This window comes from Centrocercus urophasianus, unplaced genomic scaffold, assembly GCF_019232065.1.
Source record: "Centrocercus urophasianus isolate 14NV4802_14NV808 unplaced genomic scaffold, USGS_Curo_1.0 seq_29, whole genome shotgun sequence".
Classification (NCBI taxonomy): domain Eukaryota; kingdom Metazoa; phylum Chordata; class Aves; order Galliformes; family Phasianidae; genus Centrocercus; species Centrocercus urophasianus.
The window spans coordinates 3,450,963-3,468,358 of NW_024884855.1; the positions used below are offsets into that span (position 1 = coordinate 3,450,963).

The 17,396-nt window shown below is 45.0% G+C and overlaps 2 protein-coding genes across 5 annotated transcripts in view; one reads left to right on the forward strand and one right to left on the reverse strand.

Annotated features, from left to right (window-relative positions):
• ABAT (4-aminobutyrate aminotransferase) overlaps nt 1–16,045 on the forward strand; it is a 39,653-nt gene extending 23,608 nt beyond the window's left edge. For all 4 annotated transcript variants that reach the window (XM_042827999.1, XM_042828000.1, XM_042828001.1 and 1 more), the window contains 11 exons: nt 1,834–1,883; nt 5,092–5,172; nt 5,634–5,726; nt 6,345–6,407; nt 8,304–8,367; nt 8,994–9,142; nt 10,361–10,498; nt 11,192–11,359; nt 12,035–12,181; nt 12,630–12,741; nt 13,914–16,045. In XM_042827999.1, coding sequence (XP_042683933.1) covers nt 1,834–1,883; nt 5,092–5,172; nt 5,634–5,726; nt 6,345–6,407; nt 8,304–8,367; nt 8,994–9,142; nt 10,361–10,498; nt 11,192–11,359; nt 12,035–12,181; nt 12,630–12,741; nt 13,914–14,035 — 1,187 coding nt within the window. In that variant the 3' untranslated portion in view covers nt 14,036–16,045. The remainder of the gene's footprint in view (nt 1–1,833; nt 1,884–5,091; nt 5,173–5,633; nt 5,727–6,344; nt 6,408–8,303; nt 8,368–8,993; nt 9,143–10,360; nt 10,499–11,191; nt 11,360–12,034; nt 12,182–12,629; nt 12,742–13,913) is intronic.
• Nucleotides 15,876–17,355, reverse strand: TMEM186 (transmembrane protein 186). Its single transcript, XM_042828003.1, has 2 exons — nt 17,325–17,355; nt 15,876–16,887 (listed from the first exon to the last, which is right to left on the reverse strand). The coding sequence occupies exons 1-2, from the start codon at nt 17,331–17,333 to the stop codon at nt 16,222–16,224; spliced, it is 675 nt and encodes a 224-aa protein (XP_042683937.1). The 5' UTR covers nt 17,334–17,355; the 3' UTR covers nt 15,876–16,221.
• Between the last annotated feature and the right edge of the window lie 41 nt (nt 17,356–17,396).

The window sequence follows — 17,396 nt, forward strand, 5'->3', positions numbered from 1 at the left end:
GTTTTGTTCTTGGAGATTCACAGAGGTGCAGTTTGGTGTTGCTGGCAGCAGCCTGGGGTTCATTTCTTAGGGCTTTCTCCATCTCTTTCTTTCAGCAGTTTTGATCCCGTTGCAAACAGGCACATCCGTGAGCCTGGAGGACGAGTTCTTTTCTGCTGTGCTGATGGAGACAGACAGGTACAGTGATGGAGCAGGTGCCCTTCTCTTAGAGCCAGCTCTGTCACTGCTGATTCAAAGGTGCTGGAGAGTGGATTCATAAAGCTATAAACCATTGTGCTGCCCTTGGCAATGAAACAAGCTCCTGTCTGCCGTCTTAGCCCAGGAGCAGTCTGACTTTTGTCTGCAATAGTTACATAATAATTAACCATTCCGGTCTTTCCAGTGTTAGATTTATTAATATAAACCCAAACAGCAGGTCAGCATCTCTCCGTTCCTGCTCCTTCAGAAAGGCAGGGTTTAAGGATTCTTTCTTACCGTGCCTTGGCAAGGATGTGCTGATGGACAGAGAGTGCTGGAGGAGGCAGACAGAGCTGTGGGGCACAAAGTGAAGGGAAAGGAAGGCGTCGTCTTGTGGGGATGGGAGAAGATGGGTCATGGGTAACGGAAACCTTGGATTTGTGTTACATAACATAAGATACAAAGGTCTCTGTGTTCTTCCTGCTAACTTAGCACCAGCAACAGAACCACAATTTTTTACAAGCAGTATCAGAGTTAATGCTTAAGCTTCCTAGGTGCTGGTGGTTGTTTTATAACAGGGGTAATTTGAGATTTCCTAAGCTGTGCTCTCCAGGGTGCCCAGGGCTGCAGCCACAGCTTCAGCTCTCAGCGCCGCAGCCCTCAGCTGTGTCTGTCTGTCCCATGGCAGCTGATGCAATGCAGGCTTAGTTGCCTGTGTCCAAATAGCCACTTGTATCATCTTCATAATCATTTTAACAGATACCTTGCAGAATGATGCGCAGCTAAAAAAGTCTGGATATTCTCCTGTTTTGAACTAAAATATTCAAGATGGAATTTATAATTGATTTGTTAATGCTGTAGCCGAATGCTCTGCTGCTCAGGCAGGATAATAAAGGCTGTTGTCATTCAACTAGAATGGGGAAATCAGGGGCGTGATTTGCTTTTGTAATAACATTACAGCAGGATGGCTTCTTGAGCGGTAGGGAAGATGAGGTTTCCAACTGTTTCTGCAGGAGAGTTTCAAAAGATTATGTTAAGTCTGTGGCGTTGACATTTCAGATGTAAAAATTGGGTTTAAAACACAATTTTCTGTGCTGAATACCTTTTCTACATCAGGTCCGTTGGTTTACCTGTAAACAAGCAGGGGATCTCATGTAACATCAATGAGTATAAATTAAGCTCTTTTGCCTTGTTAAATCTGAAGCCTCCTTAATATTTTAACTGTTACAGGTAAAAAGGACAAGCATCTTTGTCCAACAAAAAGTGTGTTAGAGGAAAACAGGGAGATAAGAAAGCTGGTTAGGAAAGAGCATGCCGCGCAGTGCGTGCACTTCCCAGCAAGTTTGACAGCATCTTGCGTAGAAAGGCCACGAGATAGAAACTGTGATGTTCAACTGCCAGAAGATCAGTGTTATGTTCATCTCTTTTTTTTTTTCTCTGGGTTTATAACTGTATGTACTGAAATACACTGTGCTGTTACCTGATACCAAGTTTGTAAAAGAGGGGAACTGTCCTATTTAAAAGAAGTCGTATCCTTGATAGTTGAAGCATACACACGTTAAACAGAATTTAAGTCTGAATAAAGTTATTCTCTGGGTCACTCTCCACATTAGTTTACATAAACAAGACACAGCTTTTCTTTCTCTTTTTAATTAGGTTACAGCCATCCATCTCTGATAAAGCTTCTCCAGCAGCCACAGAACCTGGTAAGTGAATTCCAACATACTTGAAGGCATTCTCTCCCTCCTTGTGGCAGTCTTCTCCAATTTCTCTTAGGCTGATAATGAACACATAATGACTCACTTTGAAAGTATGGTAAGATCTGCTTGTCTTATTTCTCATTAGATAAAGATAGCTTGGTTGTGTTTAAGAAGACATCAGAAAGTATGCAAAGCTTTACAATAAGGAAACATTTGTCAATGCAAGCAGTTGGGATGTTTGCAGCCAATTTAAACCACCCTTCACAGTTTCCAATTAATTATTTTAGCCATGTTCTTGACTGATGCTTTTGAGGCTGAAATCAAGCACAAGTCCTTCAGAGCGTGGTATTCTGTATATGAAAATGGTGCTTTACATCTGGAATGCTCTGTCTGTTAATGTATTTTAGGGGTTGTTTTTTTTTGCTTTGTTTTGGTTTGGTTTTCTGTGGGTTTTTTTTTTTTGAGGGGTGTTTCTTGGTTCTCATCTCCTAAGCATGAAGTTGACTAAACCACCGGCATGCGCTTGAAAACTGAAGAGTTCAGCAACAGGATGATTTCAAGGCCAAGTAACTGCTTCTTAAATTAAATACCTTCTTATTTCCTCAACACTGTGCTGACAGTATTTGGAAAAAAGCTGCATTCTCATTGAGGCTTCGTGTTTTCATTTCTTGGACAGGAGTTCCGTAATCAGTTTGTGGGTTTGCTTGTTTGCATTAATTTTACCCCTTTACTTTTAAACACCACAAGTTATGTACACGATACAGAGATGTTTATGCACAGAGTTGTGATTTCACTGAGTAGCAGAATGCAGCCATGCAGACCTGAGCTGCACGGCCTTTGGCTGCACGCCACCAGATCCCCTGGCTGTGCTGCCTGCATGAAGTCTCATGGCTCTGTCCTGGAGAGCAAAGCTGAGGCCAACATGTGAGAGAAGCGCAGGTGTTTGGGTTCCCTGGGCCTCTTAGCAGCTTGCTAATAGTTCTCAGTCCTTCAGGATGAGAGGAGCTCTGCCTTTCCCAGAAACGCAGGATGTGAATTTGAAAATAAAATAAGTCTCCTGTCAAGGCTAGAAATTCTAGAGTTACTGAAGGCAGATTTGGATACGTGGAAGCACTGGTATTTCTACTTAATATTAAGTTCATTGAGTTATGAAGTTATTTCTGGAGATGGCAGTGCCTTGTTTAACACAGTAGTAGGCAAAGTCAGATTTTAAACAAAACAAAAACCAATTGTGTGGTGGCAGTTGCTAATCTTTAAGCTGGAAAAGGCTGCCAGCCTGAATATCAGGCCCATCTCTCCTGCATGAAAAACACTGGTACCCTGTTCTGGTTTCTGAAAATCAGATCATCAGTTCTGATCATCAGTTTGATCAAGGGCAGAAGGTGGCACTAAGGCAGTCTGTCCCTGACTGCACTGCCCATTCCTGGCAGCCTTTGCTCTGAGCCCAGCACAGGCAGAATGTCATTTCTGCAGGGCAGTTTTGTGGCGCTGAGGCCGGAGAGCTGGAAGGGCAGAACTTGGGGGAGCGTCACTGCAGACGCTGGGGTCTGACTGCAGTGCCAACCTTAGTACTCAAAAAACAGCCTTAATGTTTTTTGAGTAATACGCATCAATGGAGGGCCCTTGATTATAGTTAACAACAGGATTGGTGTTTTCTTGGACAGATGTTTTTTTGTTTATCTGTAATGCTCCATGTACCCTCCTTATAGCCGGCTATAAAGAACAAAATATGCAACCATTCATTTGAGACCACAGCAGCTTGATATCAGTGTTACGTTTCTCTTGGTACTGAGCATCTCATTAATAACAAAAGAGAAATTGACTTTTCTGCCTAATGGCAAATGTTGTCAATTGACTGTGACAACCCATAATCAAATTCATGACAGATTTATGGTCTCATATCTCTTAATTTTATATGAGAATTGCCTTCTAAAGTGATGTAAAAAGTCAAGTAAGAGTTCTCGTAGGTACTAAACAAGAACTTTGTGGTTATCTGCTAGTAAAGGCATTACTTTTTTTTTTTAAGCTTAAGTCTGTTGAAGCAAATAGTGTTTTGGAATTAGTACACTTGTATGAATTACTGTGTCCTAGCTCACACTTTGTTATGCCTTATGTGACTTTTGGTTATCTCAGAGTTCTGCTGAAACATTCTACCTGTACTGAGGCTGTTCAGCAGAAGAAGGCTCAGAGGGATCTCTTCCATGTCCATAAATACCCAAAGGGAGGTGCAGCCAGGCTCCTTGCAGCTCTGCCCAGTGCCAGGAGCAGAGGCACTGGGCACAACCCGGAGCACAGCAGCTCCCTCTGCCCATCAGGTAGCACTGCTGTGCTGTGCGGTGCCGGAGCCCTGGCACAGGCTGCCCAGAGGCTGTGGGGTCTCCTCCTTGGAGCTCTCCCAAAGCCCTGTGGGGCTGGGCCCTGCTCTGCAAGGCTCTGCTGGGGCAGTGCTGGGGTAGAGGGCCTCTGAGTTGCCTCCAGGCTTGCTGTGATTTTACAGTATGACCACTCACACCTCTTACTGTGGTCTGAATAAATGAGTACCTGTAGTGAGAAAAGATGGAAGGCTGATGAAAACTGTACAAGCTTGGGATGTAGCCTGTTCCTTCTTGGAGACCCGTAAAGACTTGAGTTACCAAAGCTCAGCTGTGCAAGCACTATGTTAGGAGAGGTCACGTTGCAACCATTGGGACCATGTCAGCAGTAGTAGCACCTGATTCAGGTCAGACCTTAATCAGGAAACGGAAAGGAGAAAAGAAGAGGTGAGGAAACGATGCTGACAAGCTAGAAATCTTCTATTGTAGTGCACAATAAAGAATGTACCTAAAATTCCAGGTAAGGCAGTGGGAAGGGTGGCTGTGCAAACAAAAGGCACCAGAACAAGAAATATTTAACTGGAGTGTTTCCAGTACAAGTCAGCAGGCTTCATGAAAGCAGAATGTAGTTGAAAAGCATTTTCACCAGCTTGTCTGGATACATCATAGTCAGTGTTCTTGAGCTTGATTTAATGCATGTTTCTGATTATGGGGAGAATAGTATGCAAGGTAGCTTCTCGCTGATCTCCTTGCTGCACTGCCCACTACTGCCCAGGAAACATAACAGTACAAATTTATGGCTGTTATTTGTGAAAAGAATGAGATGTAACTGCCTCCATATCAGCACGATATTTTCCACATAATACTGAAAGCTAACAATTTCTCTTCCTTTGTTTTTGTAGAGCACTTTTATCAACAGACCTGCCCTAGGGATTTTACCTCCGGAGAACTTTTCAGAAAGACTGAAGGAATCTTTGTTATCAGTAAGTCTGAGATGGCTGTGATGAGTTACTGCATTCTGTGTTTAGGGACATGGGTACGTCAAGGGGAGATGTGGGGTCTTCATAGGGAACACCGTGGGTCAGCAGTTTGTCCTCCCGCCGGAGGGAAGCTCTTTCAAGAGACCAGAACCAGCAGGGGACAAAATGGAACCTTTTTCCCCAGGCTTCAGTGTGGAAAGGTGATGTCTGCTCTCAGCACAGATACTGCGGCTTTCAATGTGGATTCAAGAATTGATGACAGAATGCTTTTTCATTTACTTCTGTTCACTGTGCTTTCATAAGAGGTAGCGTAAGTGTTGAGCCTCTTCAGCTGCAGTAGGAGTCAGCTTTCCTCGTCCCAAGCATGGCTGGTTTCCCATTACTTTGAGACTAATTGCATTACATTCAATTTCCACTATAGTTGAGCTCAGTATTTTGAAGCGATTTTCCCTTTTTATTGACAGGTGGCTCCCAAGGGTCTGCCACAGGTGATGACCATGGCTTGTGGATCCTGCTCAAATGAAAATGCATTTAAATTAATATTTATGTGGTACAGAGTGAGTAAAATATTAACAGTGTTGTAGTTTTGTAGTTTTGAATGTGGAAATCTATTTATTCATCAACATAACTGCTGTTACAAAGCAAAGTAAGGGTCAGAGGCTCTCTAGGTGTGATGTTATTTATATTCACCTTAATATAGGTTCTTTATGAAAAAGCCTTCTTCTGAGCTTTCAATTTCTAATTGATACAATTTCAGAAATTAAGAAGTAAAGGAAAGAAAGAAAATGTATGTGGTATTTGTGCTTATTCTTTGTTCACCACACAGTGTGATCTATTTCTTCTTCCAGAAATGGTTTAACCTAAAACCCAAGGAAGGTCATGTATTCCTTGGGAACAGCCTCTCCAACAGCAGTCTTCTTTCCCCTAACGTGTAGGAGTGAGTGGACAGACTGGCTTTGCCTATTTGTACATTATTAGGGCCAACATCTTAAACTGACAATTACCTAAAACAGTTTGTCTTACAAAATGCACATTGCAGCCATAGGAACCACGGCCTTCACTGCCTCTAGTTTAGAATAACAAAACTAGTAACTTGTAACTCAGGTATAAATTCATTGATTACAACTAAAGGAAAACTGTTGGTAGCTGCTTGTTTTTGTTTTGTTTATTTGCAGAACAAGGAGAGGGGCCGTAATAATGTCACAAAAGAGGAACTGGAATCATGCATGATTAACCAGGTAACGTGGGTTTTTGGTTTTTTTTACTATACAGATGTAGCACTGGCTTGGGTTTCTAAGAAAAGACTGGGAGGAAGAATTGGTTTTCCTGTCTCTGAAGTGGAATCTCAATTTTGTAAACTTAAAGAATGGGGAAAGACAAACTGCTTCCAACAAAAATACCAAGACCTGCTGGTCGTGTTCTTCTGCATCTGTCCACACAGCGGATCTTGGGAAGATCTTCCTTTTTTCATGAAATACCAAGAAAGGGAATTAGATGATGGATGGGCCCGTAGGGATTATTAATATAAGCATGTTTTTGCATGTAATATTGACTGTCCTTTTCATTTTTCCAGAAGCTGTGATCTTACGGCTTAAAACTAATCAGGAGGGTAGTTAAAATTCAACTGATAACAGGTGGGATGAGAAAACAGAGATACAGCAGAAAAACCTCTGAAGTCCTACTCAGCTTTCAGCTGAGGTGGTCTTACTCATGCCAGGCACAAATCTTAATTCGCTGCAATAGCAGAAAACTGCATATTTGATCTCTTCTTTGAGATGCATGTAACCTGCTGGTCTCAGGCCCATTGTCACTTCTCTAGTGAAAAGCACTCCAGTTCATTTGCATGAGATTACTGACTTCATTTAGCTTTAAAAATGAGAAGGGTTTGTCTTTGGAATTAAAGTTCTCTGGTGTTGCTCACGGTCTGTCCAGAGAGATGGTTGTGCCCATCCTAATGAAGGAATGGCACCTAATGGCCTGCAGGAGGAGGAATTTTCTGACGACCAAAGACTTGTGGAACTGATGGTCACCTTTTGGCCAGGTTTAGCTTTCTAAAAATTGAGGTTCACATTTGAGCAAATCAAGTTTTCTTTAAAGTTTGAGGGTGGGAAATTTTCAGAGCAACTTACGCCTTTTTCTGGGGGGGTTACAAATGTTGGATCCTTGAGCACATAGCTTAGACCAAAGGTCTAAAGAGTGTGTAAGTGGTGGTAAGCCTTTCGTTCCTAGGGTAAGAGAGAAACACCAAGAAAGGTAATCTGTACCTTTGGAGTGGCTGGGGTTAGCTGAAGTACATCCTTCTTGTGAACTGCAGGCAGTATGCAGTTACGTGTTTTTTTCTCATGGTTCCTCTTTCATTCATGGTGCAGCACATCAAAGCTGTGTGCTGTTCTGAGGTGCCCCAGGTGCAGACACTCGGACATAACGTAGCAGGCAGCTCTCGCTCACTGCTTTGGTATCTCTGCCTGCTATCAAGGCGGTCTGTAGAATATAAAGAAGTTGCTTATCAGCTCTTAGGGAATCCGATGTGGTGCCCGTGGCCCCGCCGTCCCTTTACCAGGCTCAGCAGTCAGTCCATAACTCTTCCTGTCAGCCATTCCTTTCTCCTTGCACATTTCCCCTGCCCTGTGCAGGTCCTCCGTGGGCTGCAGTCCCTCAGCATAAAACTGCTGTGGTGTGGGTTCTCCACAGGCTGCAGTTTCCTTTCAGGGCTGGGCAGTGTGATCTGCTCTGCGTCGCTTTTCCCTCACCACAGCCCCCTTTTGCCCGTTCTGAAACCTGCTCCCCAGCAGCACTGCGGGGCTCAGCTCTCAGGACTGCAGCCCCACCTCTGCTCAGAGGCCTCACCACCCCCACACATGGGTACACAGTGCACAGGCAGTTGTTTGTGCCAGAAAGGGCTGATTGCATTGAATGATCTGCTGTTGTAAAGCAATACTATTGCCAGTGTTAATTGCCAAATATTCATTAATGCTATGATATAATCTTAGAGTTCAGGCAGCTCTCGGGGGATGACACGTGCTTCTTAAATGTGCCAACGTAACCATCTTTGGTGGCTGCTGCCCAGGGAGGAAGGCTGTGGGCAGCAGCTCAGCTCTGGCATCTTTGTGCTGACCTGTGTGCTTTGCTTCCAGCCCCCCGGCTGCCCCGACTATGCCATGCTCTCCTTCATGGGTGGCTTCCACGGAAGGACCTTCGGTAAGAACTGCCCTGCCCTGTCCCATGCCTCCTCCCCAGCCCCGCAGTGAGCTGCTGTCGGCTGCTCAGAGACAAGCAGTGCCAGCAGAGCAGATGCAGGCCTACAGGCCTTAGAAGCCCCTCCAGTACTGAAACCATCCTCAAGTGACAGTGGGATTTAATCTCAAATCTTCTGAATATGAAATCCCTTATTTTTGAATTCAGGGTTTCCTACATGTACTAGCAATCTAGCTCCTGGGGTGAAATTGCCACAGCACAAAAAGCTGACACTCCTGGTTAACATTTTATATCAGCTCAGTCCCAGACACAAACTCATTAGCCTCTCATTAGGACTGTAATTCAGAGCTCCATGGCTGATTTTCTTCCACTGAGTGAAACCCGTCTACCCAGCACTGCTGTTCAGTGACAGAGGTCCTCCTGTCCTTCTGGAACAGTGCATATGGAAATGGATGCTTAGAGGTACCGCACTCTGCCTTGAATAAATCCTATTACTCAGTATTTCAGGAAAGGAAAACATGGAGCAATTCAGAAAGTCCTGACGTCAAGCAATTTTTCACCTCTTGTAGCTTTTTTCCTGTACAGTTCCATGTCAGATATCACTCTAATTCTTGTTATTTTGGGCTTAGGTTGCTTAGCTACAACTCACTCTAAAGCAATTCACAAACTGGACATCCCCTCGCTGGACTGGCCTATCGCTCCATTTCCAAGACTAAAGTACCCTCTGGAAGAGTTTGTGAAAGAGAATCAACAGGAAGAAGCCCGTTGTTTAGAGGAGGTAACAAATTCACTGGCAGCTTTCTGTTAATTTTGTTTGGAAACGATGAATGGTGTTAGTAGGTTTAGTTGTTTTTCACTAAAGGAATGTTTTCGGGGATTGGAACAGCTTGTGATTAAAACAGCATTCACTGTTGTTTACAGTTAGCAGTTTGGCCCTGCTTTACACAAGAGCAGCCAGTCTGCTGTCATTGCGTTGTACCAACCCGAAAGTTCAGGTGCAGAAGCAGCTCCTTAAGTCCAGATGAACTGGTCTGCCAGATTTTGGAAAGAGAGCGTGGTGTGTGTAACGCTTTGCACAGAAGACCTGTACCAGTATTTCAGTTTGTTCAGCTTTTCTGTGTTAGTCTTTGTGCATTAAAAAAAAAGACATAAAAAAAAAAAGATCCTCTGACAGCTGCAGGGAAGGAGCAGGCACATTGCGTGCCTTCCTGAGCACAGGAGGGGAAACTGGAAGCATAGCCAATTGCTGCCCTGTGATAGTAGCTTATTTGGGGTGGTTTTTTTTTTGTGTCTTTTTATATAAAGCCACAAAATTCAGCCATATTAAAAAGAAAAAAAAAAAAAAAAAAGCAAGCTGAATGCTCTCTTGGAAGTCTTTGAAGTTGCTTACTGGCACTCTTGGGAAAGAACTGCTTTATGCAGCCTACAGAGGCTGTGGGTCCTGGAAGGTGTGAAGGGATATTTGAAGTACAACTGACACCAATAATCCTAATGACTGGCTGTACAAGGTTAATTAAAACTCCTCTGTAAGCCCCTTATCAGCAACAGAATTTCTGCAGTGCTTCATCAGATAAACTTAAAAGCGCGCAAAGTGAACAAAAAATGTGAATTTAGGAGATTGCCTTCATTCATGCGTCAGATGAGATTTGTTCTGTGCTACATGTTTTAAATCTGAGATGGAATGGCAGCAACAGCAGAGCAAACTGTAGCGGTTTCAACAATACTTTCAGCTGAAATTTGCTGTACTTTTTACACTGTGGAGAATTAAACAACTTGCTTACAGTTTGGTTCAGACTGTGGTTTGAACTTCACCAAAAATTACGAACAAGAAGGCAGTTAAATCCCAGATACTTACAGATTTCTTGTGGTTCCTGCCAGAACTTTTATAGCCAGGAATGGCTATAAAAGGTTGAAGTGCTGGTGCTGAGCTTTAACCTTTCTGGGAAGAAATACGAGAAGGTCATGAGAAGAAAATGTAACATGAATTGATTTGCAGGTGGAAGATCTGATTGTCAAGTACAGGAAAAAAAAGAAGATTGTGGCTGGAATCATTATAGAACCAATACAGTCAGAGGGTGGAGACAACCATGCCTCAGATGACTTCTTCAGAAAGCTACGAGATATCGCCAGAAAGGTAATCAAGGGTTTCACTGCTCGCACAGCAGCAGCTAAACGTGCATCGTTTGTTCCTGTCTCCAGAGGCCTTCCTCTCCCTGGAATGTCACAAGCCTCTTCATTAGCAGCTGGGCTAGTTACGTACACGTATCCATACAAACAACTCCTATGGTCAGCACAGCGTCGTCTCTTACACTGGGCACACAGTTGGTGGACTCCTCAATTGTTGAGGGGTTTAAACAACTTTAGAACAGGTGGTTTGGGTATGGCTGGCATACTTGCGTTTCTACTTATGTTGAAGTTAAAAACAAATCAAATCCACGGATAAGGACAGATGTTCCAAGAAAACAAGGATAAAGATAGATGCCTTCATAACCGGAACACAGCAGTTATGTATTTAGAAGCCTTCGGTAAGTACTGGCCTTCAGTAAGACCTACTTCATGCTTTTTGTTCCCCTCAGACATCTATGGGAGAAGCTTTTGTGTGCTCACAGAGAATAGGTGAATAATTGTGAAATCCAACGCACCGTGAGTTGAAAGTCTGGCTAGGAAATACAACAGCACTGGTTTCAGGTTGAAGACGAGATTTGAAGCAGTGAGGGCAGAGGAAGGAGAAACATAATGTCATTGGCTTGTATGCATCTATTCATTGAGGGAGGTATTTTTATTTTGGAAATGCTGACTCCTGTGCTTTTCTCTTAAATCTCTGCAGCATGGCTGTGCGTTCTTGGTGGATGAGGTGCAGACAGGAGGTGGCTGCACAGGAAAATTCTGGGCACACGAGCACTGGGGCCTGGATGATCCAGCCGATGTCGTAACGTTCAGTAAGAAGATGATGACGGGAGGATTTTTCCACAAAGAGGAGTTCAGGCCAAATGCTGTAAGACTTTCAATGAAACTTTGTGCTAATTGCCAAGATCCCTTATGAGCACCTGACACGTCTGTGGAAGAGACAAGCTTTCATTGGTGCTGCAGGTTCAGCTGCTGTCCCAGAGACGCTTGCCTCGTGCTTATAGGAGACATCTTTACTTTCACTCCGTTATTCTGATTGCTGCCAGTCACTCACAGCACTGACGGGAGAGAGCAGAGAACTGGGTGCAGGCTAATGAACTTTGGTTCAAAAGCAGCACCTTTTTCTGAAGGGCTTGGCATTTTCAGAGCTTTTATGCAAGCAGTGCAAACTCTGTTATCCAGACTTACTCTTCATAGTAATACCACTTTAAATGAAAATGAAATGAAAAAAACTAAATTAACAAAGAAGGTAAAGCTTGAATGCCAAACGCATACAGACAACAACACTGAATTCAACATATTCTGTAGCCTTGTTTCTGTGACTTGACTGAGCAGCAAAACAAAACATGCTAAATTCACAGCATAAAGTAGTAGCTCTTTCTTTATGCTGAGCAGGCAGCTTAGGGGACTTTATGAGATTAGTGCATGCTTTTTCATGTACCGTACGTGATCAGTGTGCTGGCTTGCTTGCTTTATTATTAGTGACTATTAAGTGACTTGCCTGTTCACTTGTTGCACAACTCTCTTTCCACTCTTTCCCAAGCCCTATCGGATTTTTAACACCTGGCTTGGAGATCCATCCAAGAACCTTATGCTTGCCGAAGTCATTAGGGTTATTAAAAGAGAAGACCTTATAAACAACGCAGCCCATGCAGGAAAAGCACTACTGACTGGCCTTCTGGATTTACAGGTAAGCATTTTTAAGGGTTATCTGTAGATAAGGAGGAGAAATTCACAGAACAGCTAGGGTCTGACCTCATCCAGTTTCTAATATGCGGACTGAGGAACTCCAGCTGGGCAGCACACTGTGATGGTAACACAGTGGTGCAGAGACTTCAGTGTAAGCCTGAGCAAACGCGTCCTGGTTACAGCTCAAGTAAACTTTCCTTTAATGACTTAATGTAGTTTTTATAGAGCTTAATCCAAAGTGAAGGGTGACCTCCAAAATACGTGAGGCTGTGATGCCACATTTTTGGTTCTAGGAGAAATACAATGTTAAAAAGACATCAATATTTACAGCTGCTGCTAAGCAGTGTTGTACAGAGCTGAAGCCATTCTCAGCAAAGGGCTGGAGGAGCTGGGAGGGAACAGAGTGAGGGGATATGAGCTGCCGTGCATACGTCCTTCACTCTCTGCAGGCTCGCTACCCCCATCTTATCAGCAGAGCGAGAGGAAGAGGAACGTTCTGTTCGTTTGACACTCCAAATGATGCAACTAGAAACAAGTTAATTACAATTGCAAGAAACAAAGGTAAGGAAGTTTATGCGCGGATGAAGTTTCAAGTGGCAAACGGCAGGATGTGTGTAATGCTTCGAGTTTTTTCTTTTATCTCATGCATGCATACGAAAATATCCAAAGACAAAAGTGAATTACAAACAAACCCTATGGAGGCTTCTCTGGGAGTAGACCTATCTCTTTTAAGTATTTATCTGAACGAGTCAGTTGCACATAGGTGCACAATTACTGCCTCCTCAGGTCTGATGCTACTTAGGGAGACCTGTGCAGAGCATTGTTTTTAGAACCTCACTTCAGTATTCCTCAGCTGTGAACAAAGGTGGATCCAGATGAGGCTCACTTCTAGAAATGCATCAGTAAAATTAATGTTAACATAACTGTCACACAGGAAAACTCAGGGAGAATAGAAATTCTACAGAATACCTCAGAATAAAATATACATTGAGTTGCCTAAAGCAGGCATGGATGTACAGCTACATGCTTCTGTTAGTGCAGAACTTCACCCAGCTGTAGGCAAGCCCAGGTTTTAGGCGGGGAACCTCGTGATCTGAAGCCCATCTTTGCGTTTAACTGCGGGCCCTCGGTTTGCAGCTGTTTTTGCTGTAGCTCACGTATCTTGAAAGAAGCCCGTACGGTACATCTAGCCACTGGTAAGACATTGATATGTTTTGTTTTTGAAAGCCAGCAGGGAGAAAAGGTAAGCCATTTGCTTCACGGCGCACCAAGGCTGTGCTTGGAGGCGAGGAAAGCTCAGCTCAACAGAACAGGTTTTCATGGGCCGCAACCTTTAAAAAAAAAAAAATACCGTGTACTTAAAGTAGTGCAGCACTGCCAGCACTGAGATATCTAACATTTTTATCATTAAAAACAAAGTTGTTTAAAAACAAAAGTGTAAAGAAGCCTGTTAGTTTCATGACGGAGACACTTAACCCATAGAGCACTGCAGCTTTCCAGCCATGGTTTGGAGTGCCGTGCTGCAGGGAGCTGTTCCGACATCTCAAGCGTTTCACAGAGTGTTCTTTCGAGTTGCTGTGAAGCCAGAGGCCTCTGCATTACTGCTGCTGTGCTTTGTGGTTGTAGGACTAGCAGTGAGCGGGGGGAAGCTTTTACTGACCCTCCTCAGTGAGGCACGACCTGCATTTGCTGGATGTCGGGCAGTGATGACTGAAGGAGTGTTCTTCCCGCAGGTGTTGTGCTGGGAGGCTGCGGTGACAGATCGATCCGTTTCCGTCCAACACTGATCTTCAAGGACCACCACGCTCACCTCTTTCTGAACATTTTCAGCGACATCTTGGCAAACTTCAAGTAAAAAGCAGTTCTCTCGCACGGAACAACTAACTGATTACGAAAGTAGTTTGCATTAATTCACGTCTTCTCCACTTACAAGATAAGTGTAAAGTCATAAACCGAGGTTTGCGTTCCGTCTGTAATCCTGCCCCAGGCAAGCTGCTCCATGCAAAATAGCACAGGCAGAGCCCTGGTTCTGCTCGCCAGCAGGTGCCCGCAGTGCTCCTGCGCTGCGCCCCTCGAGGCTGCAGCCCTCCATCTGCAGGCCGCACAAACGGCAGAGCTCTCCCTCCGCCTGCGGCCCTGACTGCTTGATTTGTCTCAGTAGGACCTGGAACAGTCCATCTTCACAGATAATCCCAGCAGTTTTACTTGTGTCCAGAAGCAGCAGCAAGTAAGGCCTAACACTTAAATGCACTTACGAATGCCTGCTATGCAGAAAGAGCCACTCTAATGACAGACAGAATAAAAGGCATTTCAAGGAAAGCTCTGCTTTCCACCGCTGCCAAGTACAGTATTTAACAGAATAATTGCCAGCTTTATTCCCCTAATCACTGGTCTGCCATACCATGTGGATCACAGAACTGCTCTACTCATCCATCAGCCTACAGGTACCACTTCAGAGGCGTAATGCACAGCCACGTGTGCGAGGCTGAGCAGAACTGAATCACTGTCCTTGCCCTAGAGGTTTAAACTTTTGCCTTCTCTTACAATCAGAACTGTACAGAAAAAGCTATACTGAAACGTTTCTAATTTGACAAAGCTTAGAGAATCGTGCTCAGCACATCATTTCCACCTCTGTCAGTGATCTTATAGTTAGGATTATTTTCCCATTTGCCCAGAAGGCACCATGACAGCCATTAACTTTAGCTGTTACGAGTTCTACTTTGCTACTTGACAGTCTTGTAAAACTACAGCAGAATTGCTTGACTGTGCAACACGAGAGCCACTGTCGTGTGGACGCACAGCAGCAGTGAATAGTCCCAGCTGCAACGTATTTCTGCTCTAATAGTTTACAGAGGTCTTCTGGAAAGCCACAGAATCAAAACATGTCAACGCTCTGTTGTGTTGTAGTTGTTCTGGACATCTCTTTACTGTGAACTCTTTGCTGTTTGCTTCAGGATGATCCAAATTAGTTCTGATACGTTTTCCAGTTCGTTTTCTTGGCGCCTGGCTTTTCCTTACCAGGTTGAACTTTTTTTATGTTAAGCGCCAAAAAAAAGGGACCACATTTGACACTACAGTCGCCCCATTAGCAAGTCTTTAGTTATACAGTAAAGACAGCGCAGTGAAAAGGATTTATACTTAAAATTGTGCTTAAAAAAGTGCTGCCAAGCTGTGAAAGGTTTCTTACCTTGCTAAGTTTTAATCGTGGTTTTCCCATTTTCTTTATTGAGTTCTGGTATTGGACAACTCAACAAAACTCTCTTCCATTAGCTTAAAAATAATGGGATTTCTATAAATCTCCCTGCAGCAACCAGAATTCCTGTACCAGCCGGTCAGACTCTGAGCAGGTTTTCGAACAGAGGTGGTTGAAATCTGGAGAAGGGTCTGGGGGGCTGCTGTGATCACTGTCCTCATAAGAGTTTTATCACCGACAGGAAAGTCAAACTGAGAACTGCGTTTGACCACATTCTGGGAATTAGGTAGTTTGACATATCAGTACAGTAGTTTTAGCCTCCTAGCAAGTCTTGTGCTTTTACAGAAACAACGGTCCAGTAAGTTGAAGTCTTAGCACATCTTCTCTTTTATGATGAGCACTCTAGATGTTTTTATAATTTTTACCGACACTCACTAACTGTAAAATTGTGTACAACGTGCCGACGAGATCACGTTAGAGAACACATAGAAAGCACTGCAGCTGAAGCACATGAAGTTAATATTGTTTACAGCATACCGTGGACAGTGCCAAATAAATGTTTAAACCAATACTTAAGTACACTTCATGGTGGAACTAGTAATTGTACACAAATTCATAACGGAATGACGTCTCGTGTAATCAGTATTCTTAAATAAAATATTTATAATTGGACTTCTCCGAGGCTCTTCATTTTACTCCTAGTGTGCCTACACCCAATCATCAGAGCATATCAAATAAATTCCTACAAAGAGCTGCCTCCACAAATGTCTGTATACAGACAGCCGTCACGCAAGAATCCACACAGGTAACAACGCAACAAGCAACACCAGCAGCACTCTGCTGCCCCATCACTGCAGCTCTCCAAATATTTGCAGAAACTTCTGTCTGTCCACAATCTGGCCGTATTTGATCGTGAAATACAAGATCTCTGTGCTGTCATAGCGCCTGAACCGCAGCAGCAGCTCCCCTCTGGCATCCCCGACCTCATCCAAAGTCATCACCTTCTCCATGGGACAGCAAATATCATTGCGCCTCCCCCAGAACGTCAAGTGGGCCACTTTGACAGTTCTTCCTGATCGACTTAAGTAGATCAATCCGATAATTCGTCGGAAAAAATAGCTCATCCCGTACAGCATCACTCCAGCAAAGAGTGCGATGCCGGCCGTGTAGAGCAGCACGGCCTGGGGCAGCTGCTGCTGCAGGTGCAGGTAACAGACGGGCGGCAGCACCAGCAGGGTGGTCGCGGTCTGCAGCAGCTTCAGCCTGGACAGCACGCGGCAGTACTTGATGCCCGGGAACCGGTACACCACGTCGAACTCCTCGCTTTTCCCATCTCCAGCCTTCTGCGGGGCCACGTCAGGAGGAGCACAGTGAGACCGCAGACACACAGACGTACCGAGCGAGCGGGGCGGGCCGGCAGCTTCCTTCGTCCACGCCGTCCTCCGCAACTCCCAGCGCAGGAATTTCCCCAAGGACGGAGCCGGGCCGCCGCTCATAACGCAGCACAGCCGCACCTGCGGGCACAGCGAAATGACGGCATCGGTCTCCATTGTTTGTTGCGGAAAAAAGCGGAAAAAAGCAGCGCGGAAAAAAGCACCGAGCACGGCTCTCACACGGCACGCGGGGCGGCGAACGCGTTAAATAACGGAAACCTCAGAAAAATCGCAGGGAAATACGGGCCCCATTCATAACAGAATCCAACAGCAGCGCGGGGCGGGGCTCCCGCGGATGGAGCCCTTAGGACACGAGGTTCCGGCGCAGGCGACCAAGAACCACCTCGCCGGGCCCGACCTCCCCGCACGCTCTCGGTCCCGGCGCACCGAGACACGTGGCTTTCCCGACACGGCACTCCTCCCTTCCCCGCTGAGGCGACCGCCGCGCCCAAACGAGGACCCCGGGCCGGACCCCAAGCAGGGCGGCCTCTCCCCACGCCACGCCACGCCGCGCTCACCATCGCCATGGCCCCGCCGTCCGTGAGCACGGCCACGCCGCCGCCGGCACGACACCGCCCCTTCCCGGCAGG